The sequence below is a fragment of the Brassica oleracea genome, chromosome C9 (assembly GCF_000695525.1).
Source record: "Brassica oleracea var. oleracea cultivar TO1000 chromosome C9, BOL, whole genome shotgun sequence".
Lineage (NCBI taxonomy): Eukaryota > Viridiplantae > Streptophyta > Magnoliopsida > Brassicales > Brassicaceae > Brassica > Brassica oleracea.
In genome coordinates this window covers 46,942,988-46,960,479 of record NC_027756.1, presented here as the reverse complement: position 1 = coordinate 46,960,479, position 17,492 = coordinate 46,942,988, and the positions used below count along the sequence as shown (strand labels likewise).

The 17,492-nt window shown below is 38.7% G+C and overlaps 6 protein-coding genes and 1 pseudogene across 6 annotated transcripts; 5 read left to right on the top strand and 2 right to left on the bottom strand.

Moving 5' to 3' along the window:
* Positions 1–2,879: 2,879 nt before the first annotated feature.
* On the bottom strand, positions 2,880–3,428 carry LOC106316755 (auxin-responsive protein SAUR21-like). The gene has a single exon (XM_013754628.1). It carries the CDS (start codon positions 3,351–3,353, stop codon positions 3,063–3,065), a length of 291 nt encoding a protein of 96 aa, XP_013610082.1. The 5' UTR covers positions 3,354–3,428; the 3' UTR covers positions 2,880–3,062.
* A 1,950-nt stretch (positions 3,429–5,378) lies between these two features.
* On the top strand, positions 5,379–5,914 carry LOC106316302 (auxin-responsive protein SAUR21-like). Its single transcript, XM_013754180.1, has one exon. It carries the CDS (start codon positions 5,484–5,486, stop codon positions 5,772–5,774), a length of 291 nt encoding a protein of 96 aa, XP_013609634.1. The 5' UTR covers positions 5,379–5,483; the 3' UTR covers positions 5,775–5,914.
* Positions 5,915–6,832: 918 nt separating this feature from the next.
* LOC106316246 (auxin-responsive protein SAUR21-like) lies at positions 6,833–7,385 on the top strand. The gene has a single exon (XM_013754121.1). It carries the CDS (start codon positions 6,844–6,846, stop codon positions 7,243–7,245), a length of 402 nt encoding a protein of 133 aa, XP_013609575.1. The 5' UTR covers positions 6,833–6,843; the 3' UTR covers positions 7,246–7,385.
* A 553-nt stretch (positions 7,386–7,938) lies between these two features.
* LOC106316594 (auxin-responsive protein SAUR21-like) lies at positions 7,939–8,553 on the bottom strand. The gene has a single exon (XM_013754481.1). The coding sequence runs from the start codon at positions 8,367–8,369 to the stop codon at positions 8,091–8,093; it is 279 nt and encodes a 92-aa protein (XP_013609935.1). The 5' UTR covers positions 8,370–8,553; the 3' UTR covers positions 7,939–8,090.
* Positions 8,554–8,767: 214 nt separating this feature from the next.
* On the top strand, positions 8,768–11,058 carry LOC106319314 (phosphoacetylglucosamine mutase). Its single transcript, XM_013757597.1, has one exon. The coding sequence runs from the start codon at positions 9,122–9,124 to the stop codon at positions 10,829–10,831; it is 1,710 nt and encodes a 569-aa protein (XP_013613051.1). The 5' UTR covers positions 8,768–9,121; the 3' UTR covers positions 10,832–11,058.
* A 2,131-nt stretch (positions 11,059–13,189) lies between these two features.
* Positions 13,190–13,780, top strand: LOC106317175 (annotated as a pseudogene).
* An 892-nt stretch (positions 13,781–14,672) lies between these two features.
* On the top strand, positions 14,673–15,205 carry LOC106316197 (auxin-responsive protein SAUR21-like). The gene has a single exon (XM_013754068.1). The coding sequence runs from the start codon at positions 14,779–14,781 to the stop codon at positions 15,070–15,072; it is 294 nt and encodes a 97-aa protein (XP_013609522.1). The 5' UTR covers positions 14,673–14,778; the 3' UTR covers positions 15,073–15,205.
* Positions 15,206–17,492: the final 2,287 nt, after the last annotated feature.

Below are 17,492 nucleotides of genomic sequence, written 5' to 3'. Positions count from 1 at the left end.
TTCCTCATTAACGGCTTGCCTAGAGGGAAGGTAGTACCGAGCCGAGGAATTCGCCAAGGCGACCCTCTTTCTCCCTACATATTTATTATGTGTAGTGAAGTCCTCTCGGGATTATGTAACAGGGCCCAAGAGGATGGATTAATCCAAGGGATCAAAGTCGCTCGCGGCTGCCCACGGGTTAACCATTTAATCTTTGCGGACGATACAATGTTCTTCCTCAACGCTAACGAGGATAATTGCACGGCTCTAATGTCCTTACTGAACAGCTATGAGGAAGCTTCAGGCCAGTCTATCAACAAAGACAAATCCGCAATCACCTTTTCTCGAAGGACACCGGCGACAATAAAAAACCCTATCAAAGAAGCACTTCAGATTCACAAGGAGGGGGGTGTTGGCAAATACTTGGGTCTTCCGGAACAGTTTGGACGGAGAAAACGAGATCTCTTTGCTTCCATCATTGATCGGATACAACAGAAAGCTAAAGGCTGGAAGAACAAGTTCCTCTCTTCTGCCGGAAAGCTGGTCATGCTTCAGAGCGTTCTCTCTGCCATCCCCTCCTACTCCATGACTTATTTCAAGCTCCCAATTTCCCTAGTCAAGCGAATCCAATCCGTCATCACCCGGTTTTGGTGGGACAATACTGATGGGGTTCGGAAAATGGCTTGGGTGTCATGGGACTCTCTAGCTAAGCCAAAAGCCATTGGAGGCCTAGGTATGAAAGACTTCGAGATCTTCAACGATGCTCTACTAGCCAAGACAGGCTGGCGACTCATCAACAGGCCGGAGTGTCTATTGGCTAAGGTTCTCAAAGGGAAGTATTACGCTGACACTGATTTCCTCCTGGAACTGAAGTTTCAGTTATATCACATGGCTGGAGGAGCATTTTGATAGGTCGCACTCTTCTGAAGAACAACATTGGGTGGATTGTTGGCACCGGTGAAGAGATTAATATCTGGTCAGACCCGTGGCTAAGCTTAACTAAGCAGCAACGACCAATGGGTCCACCGACGGAAGCAACCGCCAATCTCCGAGTCTCAGATCTATTTCTCAACGACTCCATTCAGTGGGACAGATCCCTCCTGCAAGCAATTCTCCCCGAATATGAAGAACAAATCCTAAGTATCAAACCAAGCTTATCAGGGGCTCCGGATAAGCTGATATGGCTTGGCACAAAGTAGGGTGACTACTCGGTGAAATCTGGGTATTATTCAGCCACTGTGACCGAAGATGACGAGTTATGGCGGAGAAGAGGTTTTGAGTGGAAAAAACAGGTGTGGAACCTCCCGTGCGCCCCAAAGATCAAACACTTTGCGTGGAAAGTTCTCAAACGAGCTCTTCCGGTGGGTGAGAGACTGGTGGAAAGGCACATAAATGCAGATCCCAAATGTAAAAGATGTGGGTGCAATGAATCTATTATTCATCTACTGTTCCAGTGTCCTTTTGCTCAACAGGTTTGGCTCCTTGCCCCCTTTGCAACCGACATGGACTATAGAGGAATCCTAGATTTAATGGAGTCTTGGCCATCACTGGTCTCTCAAACCTGCCTTCCCCCATCTGGTATTGGTTCTGGTCCCTTATTTCTTTGGATTCTGTGGATGATCTGGAAAGCTAGGAACAAGTTTGTATTTGAGGGATTCTCAGCTACCCCAGTAGAGACACTGTCTGCGGCGATTGTCCTGGCCAGAGAATGGTTTATTAACAATCTGCCGGAGACTGCTGTTCCGCGATCACGTGCCCGGGTGATGCCGGAGAATCTCAATGGAGCGGTGGTTATTAGATCAGATGCGGCGTGGTGTTCATCCTCAAACTCTGCAGGGTTGGGGTGGATCATTGCATCCACTCAGATAACTAGAGAATTCTCCGAGCGGGTAGAGTTCGTGGCGTCTCCACTCGTTGCTGAAGGTCTTGCACTCCGAGAAGCAGTCATTACGAGCCGTCGTCTCAACCTAGATCCTGTGCGCTTTGAGTCAGATTCTTCACTGCTCATCAAAAGCATTGCTTCGAACGCCTTGGTGGCTGAAATTCATAGTATTACTGCTGATATTTTGAACTTTGCAGCAGGGTTTTCCTCTGCTTCTTTTGTTTGGATCCCTCGAGAAGAGAATAGGGATGCTGATGCCTTGGCTAAATGCTCCCTGAATGTTGTTGAACCTTTGGTTGTTGTGGATGCTGTTAATGCACCTAACTAACTGCTTCCTTTTAATTAAATGTGAGTTTCAAAAAAAAAAAAAAGAGGTCACAAGGCTTAATGTGAATGTCATTTTTGTTATATAAGCATTAAAAGATCTCTCTATTCGAATTACATTTTTTTCTGAAAATATAATTTCATCTTAAAAGCTTGGATTGCTTGAGTGTTAATGATATTAAGAGTTTGTTCTGTTTCAAATATACAGAGGAATCAATGATATGAGTTGAAATTTATGGTCTGCAGCGTCGTTTCACAAGTTTCAACTTGTTTCCCATTAATATTGAAAGCTTGGGGTTCTTAGATATAACTAATCACGTTTCTGGATTGCTCGAGTGTTAATGATATGAAGAGCTTGTTCTGTTTCAGACTCAGTAGATACATAGGAATCAATGAACTGACTTGAAACTTGTCGTCTTTCCAAACAGCGTTCCACATGACTCTACTCAGATACTAATCAAGAAGGATGATTTATTGACTGTAGTCTGTATGACGAGTTACATCGTTCTCAACTAATTATTCACTGATTGTCCTGTCTTAATGAGGTATCCTCTGCAGTCTTTGGGGTAATTTGATTGTGTTGTGAGATGACTGAGATCGTAAACAAAAGCTCACAACTTTCTCCTGCTACTAATATGGATACGTAGACAATTATCAATTATGCATGCAAGAAAGATGAAAATACTCTCAGAAAACTTGCTGCTGTTGTATAATTGAAACCATTGTTTTAACACGTAACTATGACATACACATTTGCATTTTGTAGCCTCTTGAATAACTCTATTTCACAAAGAGTGATGAAAAACGTTAACATAGATACATTGAATAAATTTCTCTCTAACTCAGGCTAAACTAATGTCAGTTTTTTTCTTCCTCATCACTGAAGCTGGGAAGTCGCATTGACGAAGGTATCTTCAGGACAAGGAATCGTTAAGCCACCCATTGGATGATCAAATCCAAATTCTTCCTCCGATTTACCAAGAAGAGCTTGAAAAGAAGGCTGGTTTAAATATGAGATAGGCACCAAATATCTCTTCTTCTGCACCTGGTCTTCACCAACGTACACCGCAAGAAACCCCTTTGGCACTGAAACTGTCCTTTTGCTTGTAGCCACTACAGAAAAGTTAATAATCTTCTTTGCACCCAAGAGACCTCTGAGCAAAGCCATTTCCTGTGTCTGGAAAAATTGAAATATGAAGCTTCTTAGAACAGTTTAGATGCTCAGATTCAAGGTTTGTATTGCTTTTGGTACTTGGTGATTGAAGAGTTGGCTCTGTCTCTAGATGTATAAATAGATTGATGAAAGACTGAAAACAAACCTGGAACCATTGGAAGCATGGGACACACACAAACAAGAGTTTCACATGGTTCTGTCTTGTAGATATGACAGATGACAGGAAACGAAAATTGTCATGTGTGATCCTAGTAGTGGATATAATCAAAGAACAACTTAACCTGTGACAGAGACTGGTTGTTCTGTTGTTGAGAAACTTCAGGTCCCCACTTTACTTTCTTATTAATTTAATCCATTTAGAAAACGGAGATGAGAGAATATGATCACCACAGAACATGAAGAACAGAAACTTGCTAGTCTTTTTTTTTTTTTTTGTAACACAAATTTCATTAATTCAAATCTAAAGCGTTTCAACGACTACAACCGGAGGTATGCTCAACGGTAAAATGAATAACAATAACAGGAAAACAATACAACATGGGATAGAAGTTTTAAAAGGAGAGACTAGCTCGAAGTAGAGAAATCCGCAGATAACCTTCACTTGAATCCTTGAAACCACAGCTCGAAAGAGATTCGAATAGTCTGAACAGACGTTGAAATACCCTAGTGAAAGGGGTTGGAAGAGGGGTGGAAAACCGATTGAGGTTACAGAACCCGTCAAACGAAAGAGAACAGCTCTACAACCGTCTATGTTGCTCCGGGAGACTAGGTGAATCTCACGAGATCCGGGTAGCAAAAAGATCAATAAGCGAGATGGTGAGGCGGTTGAAACTTTTTTCATCTCCGATTCCATTGATAGATTTGGCTTTGAATCGAATAGAATGGTTGACAAGGTCGGAGGGAGTTGCCGGACGGAGCCTTGGTATCTAAGTCTTAGATGCCTGCAATTTGAACCACCAAGGAAGCTTTCCGAAGAGACTATGTGAATCTCGAATAAGTCGGAAAGCAAAAGAGGCCTGAAGTGCCTGTATTTGGAAATAAAGAACCAGTATAACCTTAGGGTCAGGGTCGTGATGCTCTTGGCGGTACTCAACGGGGGGATGGAAGCTGAGGTGAGGGTGAGAACTAGGACTCCGATATTACCGTATCGAGACACCTGTTGCTCTCAACAGAACCTAAGCAGAGCCACAAGCCCATTACAATTTGAATATCCACTCCAATAGATCTGTGGGATTGAACCCATCGTTGAGGGTTCTTGACCAAAGTTCGAAACGGTAAGGAGACATGACATCTAATGGCTAGCTCTAGTGAGAGAGAGAAGCAAAACAAAGAATGCTCAGGTTGTGCTCCAAACGGGACCCAGGTGGTGCGAGGAAGTGTGCAGATCCGGTGAGTTCGAGCAGAGTAGATCTGGCACTCCTGCTCGCCGTGATAGGGTGAGCGGTGACGAGGAGAGGAACAGGGGAGGAGGCGGCGACTAGGAGAAGATTAGATGAGGTGACGGCGGCGACTGGATCTGAAGAGACTGCGATGTGGGAGGCGAAGGGGACGAGAGCACGAGAGATGAAGACGACGATGAACTGCAGAGTTGATGGTAACGAGTAGACGGCGGTACAGAGAACCCGACGCCGGCGGCCTGAGTCCCTACCGGCGTCGAGAGATGAGAATGACGACGGCGTTGTCTTTTGTTGAGAGTCTCCTTCGTTCGCCCTCCGGAGAGCTTAAAGCATAAACTTGCTAGTCTTTATCATAGACAATAGCATATGTCTAGAAAAAAACAGTCCCTTGTGATGTGCATATGGAGTTTGTTTTTTAGTTTATTTTAACACACTCAATTAATAATCTCATCAAGAAAAAATTGCATTTAGCTATAACTTTTCCAGTTGGTAAAGACAGAACCATGTGAAACTCTATTCTAGTATGACCCACAACAAGACCACAAGTTTTAAAGACTTTTCAGAGATGCTTCAACTCATTCATTGATCTTTCTATATATACATATCACATTATCTAATTCTTTTCATCATCAACCAACAAACAAGAAATATATCCAATAACTTTCATCTTTTTATACATCTCCAGAAGCTTCATAAGAATTCAAACTTTCACTCCAAAAAACACAAAATGGCTTTCGTGAGAAATCTATTGGGTGCAAAGAAGATTCTTGGCCGCTCCCTCTCAGTAGCAACAAGCAAAAGTGCAACCTCGGCGGCACCAAAGGGGTTTCTTGCTGTGTACGTAGGAGAGGGTCAGAAGAAGAGATATGTGGTGCCAGTCTCATACTTGAGCCAGCCTTCATTTCAAGCTCTTCTCAGCAAATCTGAAGAAGAGTTTGGGTTCAATCATCCAATGGGTGGCTTAACGATCCCTTGTCCTGAAGATACATTCATCGATGTGACATCTCGGCTCCAATAATGATTATCCAACAAATTGTTATTCGAGAAAGAAATAGACTTGTTCTTTGTAAATAGAGGAGAAACGTTTTTCTCTCTCATCTTGAAAGAGTTGTTCTAAAAGTTTTGAAAGTAAATACCATTTTTCAGTTATAGGCACAATCATGATTCGTGTTAAATTAATACACTTTGGATTTGATTATTGAAATAGAAATGACAACAGCTAGTAAAGAACTATATAAATTTTGTACTTTGGTTGCCATTAACAAATTAAATGAGCATTTTCATATGGATCCGTGGCTCAACTTAACCAATTTATCTGCTAGAGAGTCTTTCCCTTTTTCGAGATTTGCTCTGTTTCTCTCTTTTACCGTTAAACTGGCGCCAACAAGTACACGATAGTTTACAAAACCGGCAGTTTCTTCTAACAACAGCTTCTCAATTTTTTTTTCTTATCAAAATTCTAAAAGCTAAAGTTAGAAGCAGTCATACATCTCCAAGGGAGTGAATTCATTCTCAGCTTTCAATATTTATATGTCTTACTATTTATCAGTCTTACAGCTCACGTAACAATATCAGTCATTTGATCAAATGTATCTTCTGTGCTCCGTTTTCCCTTTATCTAGCAAACCTCAAAGGTCGAAACGCTTGTACTTAGAATGTCATGCGTAACTTAAAGAATTAACTTATAACCAGTGACAAACACATGTGTTTATGTTCTGTTGTTTAAGAACAACAGACCCCACTTTAAGTTCATACTAAATTCATTTAAACCATTAGAGCTCAGAGGATAGGCCAGAGAGCCAACCACTGAATCATAACATATTTACAGAAATGGTGCAAGTTAAGTCATATGGGAGAACGTCTTATCTCAAAAACATTGAGAAGACAAGCCCTTGTGAATTGCATACGGGGTGTACTATCCAAGTGGAGAAATTTCATTAATGCTTCTTTTCCAGATACTAAAGACAGAACCATGTGATACTCTCTTCTCTACTCTGTCTCTGTCCCAACGCTTCAAAGACCACAAGTTTCAAAAGACTTTTCAACACATAATTTTCACTGGTCTTTCACTCTTTCTATATATACACATGAGCCATTCTTTCTATCATCAACGAGCAGCTAGCAACCCAATACCTTTAATCTTTTCATACATCTCTTCAAAAATTTCAAGCTTTCAAAGAGAAGACATAGAAATGGCTTTGGTGAGAAGTCTACTGGGTTCAAAGAAGATTCTTGGCCGGTCCGTCTCAGCAGCTTCCACGAGCAAAAGAGCATCATCATCAGCACCTAAAGGGTTTCTTGCGGTGTACGTAGGAGAGAGCCAGAAGAAGAGATATGTGGTGCCAATCTCATACTTGAGTCAGCCTTCCTTTCAAGCTCTTCTCAGAAAATCTGAGGAAGAGTTTGGGTTTGATCATCCGATGGGTGGCTTAACGATCCCTTGTCCTGAAGATATCTTCATCAACGTAACGTCTAGACTTCAATGTTGATTATCCAATCTTTTCTTCTTCCTGAGTTAGAAATTAGACTTATTCATTGTAAAGTATATATGGGAGATTTTTCTCATTTCTTTTTTCTAAAGTTGTGAAAGTAAATACCATTTTCATGTTAAACTAATGCACTTCTGATGGATCATTGAAAAACAAAGGACAACACCATTCTTCTATTTTAAATTATACTTGTTAAATTACATAAGCTAAGAGTATTCATCATCCATTGAAGTCTTTTATCTAACAAAGAAAGAGATGACAAAGTTACACAGTGCAAAGAGATGAAAAGTAACCGGATACATAGCAGTATCAGTACTTTAAATCTTTAATCTCTGTTTAATAGTCCTACAAAAGCTTCTCCATTATTGTTTTCTCATTGAGACTCCACCCACCCTCCTAAAACCTCATCACAACTTTTAAAAATCTAAGTTAGAATCACTCCAGTTCGCATTATTAAGGGAATGAATGGATCCTCAACTTTATTCTTTACTTATAACTGACTTCAGCAGTGAAGATCTGTTCAAAGTCAATCAATCGTCCATTTCTTGATTAATATTTGTTAGAGAGAAAAATGTGAAAGGCTATTCGTGTTGACAACAAGCTTCAACACATTCGTTGACTCCTCTGTACATACTGAAACAGAACAAACTCTTCATATATCATCAACACACGAACAATCCAAACATTTGATGCTTACACAAAAAAAATGACATTCACATTGAGCTTTGTGACCTTTTGAACAACTCTTTTCTCACAAAGAACGAGGAAAAAGGTTGACCTATTTACATTGAATAATTCTATGTCTAACTTGGGTTACATAAGATTAGATCTCTCTTCTCCTCTGATTATCTTCCCTTTAGGCCAGAGGTCACAGTGATGAAAGTATCTTCAGGACAAGGGATCGTTAGGCCACCCATAGGATGATCGAACCCAAACTCTTCTTCAGATTTAGTGAGCAGAGCTTGAAACGAAGGGTGGTTCAAGTATGAGACAGGAACTATATATTTCTTCTTCTGGACCTTGTCCTCTCCAACATACACCGCAAGGAATCCTTTTGGTGCTGTAGTCGTTACAGAGCGGCTCAGGATCTTCTTTGCACCCAAGAGACCTCTTACCAAAGCCATTTATAGTCTTTGAAAATCTAAACTGAAGATGGTTTGAGGATAACAAGTTAAATGCTGAAATTCAAGCTTTGGATTGCTTTACTACTTGGTGTTGTGAAGAAGTAGTTCTGTTTCTGGATGTATAAATAGATAAAAGAAGGATTCAAAACCACCCTGGAACTAATGAAACTGTGGTCTTCAAGCGTGGGACATACAAGAACAGAGTTTCACAAGCGTGGGACATACTAGCAATGAAAGCTAATCAACATTATTATATATACTTCACAAGGGTTTGTCTCCTCAGTGTCTTAATACTCAATAAAGAGAAAAAAATATGAGATAATACCTATCTTGTCTATAACAAAACATTAGCAGATTTAGATTCTTATTGATGTGGTGGAACCTTAGGTTGCCTACCAAGAGAACAAGAATGACACATTCATTTTCAGAGGACATGATCTCATGGGGTGAAACTTAAATTTGATAGAAGTGCAAACAGCGACTAACCCTTCATGCTGTGGATATCTCTACAAAAACTTCATCAAACCACCGCCATCGTAGTGACCATCAGATGGGGCCTTATTGGATCAAACTGTTGCTCAAGACTTGACAAATCATTTGTCAAGATTTAGAAAGGCAGAAGACGAATTTGGGTTTGATCACAACAATCCCCTGAAGTGAAGAGACCAAAACACACATTTCACTCTATTGATTTGTTTTGTTGCTTGTCACCATTTTGTAAAGCTCTTTAACATATATAAGTCAAAATAAAAATGCTTCCTTTATGTTCTCTTCCAAAGAAAGCATCTTCATTTCTCCACTCTCTCTCTCTCTCACTAAGCGCAATGGAGGAGACCCAGATCGCTTCCATCCTCAAATCCTCGGAGCTCTACCCAATCCCTCAAAGCGTCAAGCTTTCTTACGGAACAGCCGGCTTCCGAGCCGACGCGTCCCTCCTCGAATCCACCGTCTACAGAGTCGGCATCCTCTCATCCCTCCGCTCCCTCAAGCTCAAATCATCAACCGTCGGGCTTATGATCACAGCCTCCCACAACAAAGTCTCCGACAACGGCGTCAAAGTCTCCGATCCATCCGGCGGGATGCTCTCTCAGGAATGGGAGCCTTTCGCTGATCAGATCGCCAACGCGTCTTCTCCTCGAGAGCTCGTCTCGTTGATTAAAGACTTCGTCGAAAGGGAAGAGATCGCAATCGAGAAAGGTGGGGAGGTGTGGTTGGGGAGAGATACTAGACCTAGCGGCGAACGGCTTCTCCGAGCTGCGGAGATTGGAGTTCGCTCTGTTTTGGGATCTGTTGCGGTTGACGTTGGGGTTTTGACTACTCCTCAGTTGCATTGGATGGTTAGAGCTAAGAACAAAGGTCTCAACGCTACTGAAAGTGATTACTTTGAGAATCTTGTTACTTCGTTTAAATGTTTGATTGATCTGATCCCTATTAACAAGTTAGAGATTAGTACATTGGTTCTAGATGGTGCTAATGGTGTGGGAGGGCAGAAGATGGAGGTGTTGAGAGGGTATTTGAGTAATTTAGATGTTGAGATTCGTAACACAGGAAGAGATGGAGGTGTGCTTAACGAAGGTGTAGGTGCTGACTTTGTGCAGAAGGAAAAGGTTGTGCCTTTAGGGTTTGGGTCAGAGGATGTTGGGATGAGGTGTGCTAGCTTTGACGGTGATGCGGATCGGTTGGTTTACTTTTACATTCCTTCGGAGTCTTGTGGTGACAAGGTTGAGCTGCTTGATGGTGACAAGATTCTATCTTTGTTTGCTTTGTTTATCAAAGAGCAGCTGAACATTATTGGTGATGAAGGGAAGCAGTGTCGTCTTGGTGTTGTGCAGACGGCTTACGCCAATGGTGCGTCAACGGATTACGTCAAGGAGATGGGGTTAGAGGTTGTTTTTGCGAAAACCGGGGTGAAGCATTTGCATGAGAGAGCAGAAGAGTTTGATGTTGGAATCTACTTTGAGGCTAATGGCCATGGGACTATTCTCTTCTCAGAATCTTTCCTATCTTGGTTAGTTGGTAAGCAAAAGGATTATAGTGAAGGCTCTGATAAGCACAATGCGGTTTCTAGGCTAGTTGCAGTGAGTAATCTGATTAACCAAGCGGTTGGTGATGCTCTGAGTGGGTTGCTCTTGGTTGAAGTGATTCTGCAGCACATGGGATGGTCAGTACAGAAGTGGAATGAGCTATACATGGACCTTCCTAGCAGACAGGTTAAGGTGGAAGTTCCAGATAGAACAGCGGTTGTGACCACAAGTGAAGAGACCGAGGCTCTGAAACCCTTGGGGATTCAGGATGCCATTAATGCTGAGATCAAGAAGTATCAGCATGGAAGAGCTTTCATAAGGCCATCAGGTACAGAAGATGTGGTGAGAGTATATGCAGAAGCATCTACACAAGAAGATGCTGATTCTTTGGCTAATTCTGTGGCTCAGCTCGTCAAAAGCTTCCTGGGTTCAAGCTAAAGATCCATCTAAAGCTCTGCATGAGTATGCTTAACAGAGATTTTTCTTGTTCATCTCTTACCTTTCACATCTTTTGTATAACTTGAATGACATGTTTCTCTTGTCTTTTGTGTTCTGTTTCTTGAGAGCTACTTTGTTTCTATTCTAGTTCTTCTTCTCTCTCTCCCCCAATGTAAACTGAAACATACTTGGCTTGCCTGATTAGAACCTGCAGCGTCATTTGCTCATTTTCTCCTGAAATAGTTTAAAGTGAGAGATCGTTGTTAAGGAATCAGTATCTGGTACTTATAATAAGATCATAATGGTGTACTTGAAAAACCTTATGCTGTAATCTCTTGCTTAAGAAGGGAACATGGCGCATGCCTTTGTCTCCGACAGTGACTTCACTACAAACCCAACACTGACCCCTCTCCGGAAAATTATCACAACTTAATTAACGTACAGCTTTCATGTGTGATCCTAGTTGTTGATATAATCAAAGAACAACTTAACCTGTGTCCTGTGACAGAGACTTGTTGTTCTGTTGTTGAGAAACTTCATGTCCCCACTTTACTTTCTTATTAACTAAAATCCATTTAGACCACATAGATGAGGCAATAGGATCATCATCATCATAGAACATGATGAAGAACAGAAACTTGCTGGTCTTTATTATTGACAATAGCGTATATGTCTAATATTAAAAACACTGAGAAAACAGTCCCTTGTGTATGGGCATATGGAGTTTGTTTTTAGCTTATTGTCCTACACTCAATTAATTATCTCACCAAGAAAAATTGTATGTAAGTATGACTTTTCCAGTTGGTAAAGACAGAAGCATGTGAAACTCTATTCTAGTATGACCCACACTTGAAGACCACAAGTTTCAAAGACTTTTCAGAGAGATTGATGTTAGGAGTTTTCAAAGCTCCTAAGACAAATGTTGTAGTATAAGTGAATGTCGAACCAGTTCTGAGGGATATCAAAGCACCGGGAATGCAAGTACTCACTTAATCTAAGTGCAACCAATGATTTAGATAGGTTTTAAACTACTACTAATACTAGAAAGCTATTACAGAATGATACTTTTTTGATTAAGGGAAAAGAGAACTCATGGGCATAGGTGATCAAGTATCGAACTAAGGATGGCAAACGATCAATCAAACTATCGACCTTAAGCCTAGACACAATTCTAAGCAAGCTCTATGTCTAGATGAATGCTCATTTGCTAACATATCTCAAACATCAAATGTCTTTGGTTGAAATAGTGTGAAAGCAATCATTACTAACAAGTCTATTAGCTATCTTAGCACCTTTAACAACAAATGTCTTTGGCAAAGTATACTAAAAGCCTAGGAGAGTTGTCTCAGGCATTTCATCAAACACCTTTTGGGTGGGAAATGCCTATTGATCAACTTTTGAGTGGCCAACTCAGAAGATGCATTATGAATACTCTACTAGCAAGGAACAAGAATGATCTACACTAAAACATCCTAGAACTAACCTAATCACCCTTGATCTCCCTAACCCATGAATTCAAAAGGTGATTACTCACTAATCTCCATGATTCCTCTTAAACTCATATTGGATTTCAGATTAATCATGTAGAGAAATAGATAAGAAATCAACAAGAACACAAGATGAAAGCAATGAAATCTGAATCAAAAGAAGTTTTACTAGTTGTTCTCTACCAAAAAGATCCCATGCCTCCAATGGCTTACAAAGTATTAAAACATAGATTTTTTGGAAGTGCAAAACGTACATAATGAAATGACCAAAAGGCCCTTAGAAAACATGAGTTCGACAGGCAAATAGACGCGGAGCGACCTCGGCATGTCGCTCCGACAAGTCGCTCCGGTCTTCGGGAGCGACCTCGGTGGGTCGCTCTGAGAGGTCGCTCCGGGCTTCGTTTTGTGTCGTCTCGCCATGGAAACGCGAGCGACCTCGGAGCGTCGCTCTGGCAAGTCGCTCTGAGAGGGGTGTCTCACGATAGAAACGCGAGCGACCTCTCCATGTCGCTCTGGCCAGGTCGCTCCGGGATGTGTGTCACAGCGACTTCACGGTGTCGCTCCGGTGAGGTCGCTCTGGTGCGCTGCTCGTCCGTTGATCGCTTTAAACACTTCTTTTGAGCTCCAAATGCACCCAAATGCCTCCAAGAATTCCATGTGGTACTCCAACACCTGATAAAGACTCATGTATGCAAAATGCAACCTAAACGTGGCTAAATCCTAGTCTATATAATCAAAATGCACATGGATGAATGGATAAGACAATGGAAATATGCAATATATCAGAGGTTTGAATTCATTCATTGATCTTTCTATATATACACATAACGTTACCTATTATTTCCACCATCAACCAACAAACAAGCTAACTTGAATCTTTTAACACATTCAGAAGCTTCAAAAAGATTAAAACTTTCAGACAAAAGAAACTAGAAATGGCTTTTGTGAGAAATTTATTGGGTGCAAAGAAGATTCTTGGCCGCTCCATCTCAGCAGCTTCCACGAGCAAAAGAGCAGCCTCGGCGGCACCAAAAGGGTTTCTTGTGGTGTACGTAGGAGAAGGTCAAAAGAAGAGATATGTGGTGCCAGTCTCATACCTGAGCCAGCCTTCATTTCAAGCTCTTCTCAGCAAATTTGAAGAAGAGTTTGGGTTCGATCATCCAATGGGTGGCTTAACGATCCCTTGTCCTGAAGATATCTTCACACTCTGTCAGAGTGACTCTGACGTCTCGGCTCCAATGATGACAATTCAACATATTGTTCTTTGAGTTACAGATAGACTTCTTCCTTGTAAATAGAGGATATTTCTTCATAGAGTTGTTCTAACCGTTTTGAAAGTAAATACAACCTTTCTGTTATAGACAGTCATGATTCATGTTACATTATATACATTTTGGATCGATCACTGAAAAAGAAATGGCAAAATCGATTGAAGTATTTTATCATATGGCTCTCAACTTAACCAAACGATCATCCATTGAAGTCTTTCATCTTACAAAGAAAACAAATCAGTGCAAAGAGATGTTTAGTTTAAGAGTCCGTTAAGTATCCTGTTCTACAGTAAAGTTCAATCTGCTTGAAAGTCTTTCTTGTTCTGTTTTTTTGATGATCTGTTTATCTCTTTTGCCCTTTGCTCTTCATCTCTCTTATTCATATTATAAAACCAGAAAATTGAGCATAGTCAAAACATTATTTTGTTAATAATGTTACCGTTAAATTGGCGCCAGCGAATACAGGAGTTGAATGGATATTTACAAGGGTGTGAATGGATCCTCAGCTTTCAATGTTTAATGCTAAAAAAATGTAAGCAGTGAGGGAAACGAAAGCAGTGGTATGATCAAATGTATCTTCTTTACGCTGTTTTTCTTTTATTTCTAGCTAAACTCAAAAACCCAAGTAGTTCTAGCTCAATTTAACCAAAGAAAAATTACTTAGAATGTGTCATGTGATAAAAGAATCACTTAGCTGGTGACAGAGACTTGTGTTTTCTGTTCTGTTGTTGAAGAACAACAGGTCCCCACTTTAAGTTCTTACTAAATTCATTTCGACCATAGAGATTAGAGAAAGGTCAGAGAACCAACTACTTGATCATCACAGATTCACAGAAACGGTGCAAGTTAAGTCATGTGGGCACGTCTTATCTCAGAAACATTCAGAAGACAAGCCCTTGTGAATTCCATATGGAGAGTACTATCCAAATGTACAAATTGCATTGATGCTTCATTTCCAAATGCTAAAAAGACAGAACCATGTGATACTCTCTTTTCTACTCTGTCCCAACGCTTCAAAGACCACAAGTTGTTTCAAAGACTTTTCAACACATTATATTCACTGGTCTTTCTATATATACACCTGGTTCATTCTTTCTATCATCAACCAACAACAAAGCAATCCAATAGATTTAATCTTTTCATACATCTCTTCAAAAGAATTCAAACGTTCAGAAAACATAAAATAGAAATGACTTTGGTGAGAAGTCTACTGGGTGCAAAGAAGATTCTTGGCCGGTCCGTCTCAGCAGCTTCCACGAGCAAAAGAGCATCATCATCAGCACCTAAAGGGTTTCTTGCGGTGTACGTAGGAGAGGCACAAAAGAAGAGATATGTGGTGCCAATCTCATTCTTGAGCCAGCCTTCTTTTCAAGCGCTACTCAGTAAATCCGAGGAAGAGTTTGGGTTTGATCATCCGATGGGTGGCTTAACCATCCCTTGTCCCGAACATATCTTCATAAACGTAACGTCTAGGCTCCAATGATGATGATTATCCAGATCTTTTCTTCTTCATGAGTTAGCAATAGACTTATTCTTTGTAAATTATATGAGTTTTTTTCTCATCTTCCTCCTTTTTGAATGAATTGTTGAGAGAATGAATATCACATCTTACGACACAGACACGATCATGTCAGAAAAGTTTTGGATCGATTGTTAAAGAAAGGCCACAACAATTGAGAAACTATATTCTTCAAGTTTATTAAATATGATCAAGTATACTTGAGCTTGATTAGCATCCGGATTAGATGGTTGCGTGTTCACGTCGGGTTCAAAATCCCGAACATTATCCGGAATATTTTTTATAAATAAACTTGAATTTGTCCTGCACTTTTGCTGCCTTTGGTTACCCACTCTTTGGTTCGATAACCTAATGAATCTTACCCCAAAGTCTTAGTTCCGGTCTCAAATCGGTTCAATCTTTATCCGTGAGACACCCAAACATGAACGCCACTCACAGAAAACCCACGTAATTTCCTTATCACCGGTTCATTCTTTCGCGTGTTTTATACTTCTATTGAATACAAATTAACCAATTTAATCATAACTAGATCTCGACCGCGCAACCGCACAGATTTTTGTTTTCATTTATCATTATGTAAATATTTTGTTTTCAAGTCTAAATTGGTATATATTATAATACTAGGATAAGACATGCGCTTTTGCGCAGGGAAAATCGCAGGGTGAATTTATATAATAAAAATTTAAAATGTATAGTATTAACAAATTAAATATGTATATGAGTTTGAATTTTTTTGATATGCATACAGTTATGTTTTCTTTATATAATCATCTATATGTTGGACCGAGCATTTGTAATTGTAATTGTGGAGTGGAATCTATTTTGAATTTATGATGAGCCTCATCGATTTGGGATTAAAATTTTTATCACCTTGTTTATACCTATAAAAACCGTAATGTGGTCATCAAGTGAATTTTTATTACAAAACAGGTTCTACAACTTTTTTAATACTTTACTTTAACATCATTGAGAACCATTTTAATAGTTTTAGAACCAGCAGCTTAATATTGTTTCAAAAATCGAATTAATTTGACTTTTGTCTTCCACATAGTTTTGAAAGGTTTCAACTGGACGACTAAATTGGTACAGCCCATTTTCTTGATTTAAGTCGTTAGCTGAATATATATATTATTTAATTTGAATATTTATTAAATAAAAATCCATATTAATATAATTTTATTATCATTTGTATCTTGTTATAACAAAACAAATTAAGCCATTGATCACAAAATTTTCAAAGTGGGATTTTAAAATATCTAATAATTTATAGTCGTTTTAAAAATTCAAAATATAACATATACGAAAAAATCTGATTTTTTTATTATATGGTTAATGTGATTGTTTAATTTCTTTTAATAATATAAAATTAGACAAAAATGAAGAATGATACAAAAATTGGTATCAAATATTTATTATTCATAATCATTAATGGTCATATATACGTCAATCATATTAGGTAATTCCGTAGCGTTTATTTAAGGAAACTGCGAGAATATTTTTTTATACACTATTTATCAATTTGATAGTTAGTTTAATAAAAAGTATAATATAAATTAAGATGGACCAACCTATTTTTCTAAGAATTCTGAATTTCATTCTCATGGTGACACGTGGTTACAAAACAATGTTGTAATGTTTCTCAATTAATATATAAGGGATATATGTGTCTATCAATTTTTAAAATATAATAAGTTTACTGTCTATTTTTTTCATTGAATAGATTGTTTCAAACTTTCGCATGTATTTGTATCTTCTTCTATATATATTTTCGGATTATTATTTCATTATTAAAATCGTAACAATATATATAAAGCTTAGTAAGATATTCAAAGATATTGTAACATTTCACAAATTTAGAAAGTTTTAAAAAAATTAAACTTTTCGCTTCATAGATTTATATTATCGAGTAAATAATTAAATATTTAGTTTTTGTTTAATTTTTAAAATAAACTATATAGTTTAAAATTTGTTTTCATTGGTTTAAGGTAGTAAAGATTAATCATTGTTAGATAATCTGATTTTTGTTATTTAAAAAAAAATCTTTATAAAAAATTATCATCGATAAATATTTAAATATTTAAGATATAGAAGTATAGTATTACAACATTAAATTATATCTATTTAATTTATACTATCTATAAATCCAATGGATCATCTATTGTTTAAATCCAATTATTGATAGCCAATAAAAATTTTTGGTAGACTCAAAATTTAAATGATAAGATTATATATTAAATGTAACATGACTTTCTAAGAATAGATCAATTAGGTCCATTTTTAAAAAATCACACATGAATCAAGGTTGTGACTTCTGTTTTAATATATAAGATTTTCTTTGACGGAACATATTTTCATTTACTAATAACAATTTAAGATTTAATTGT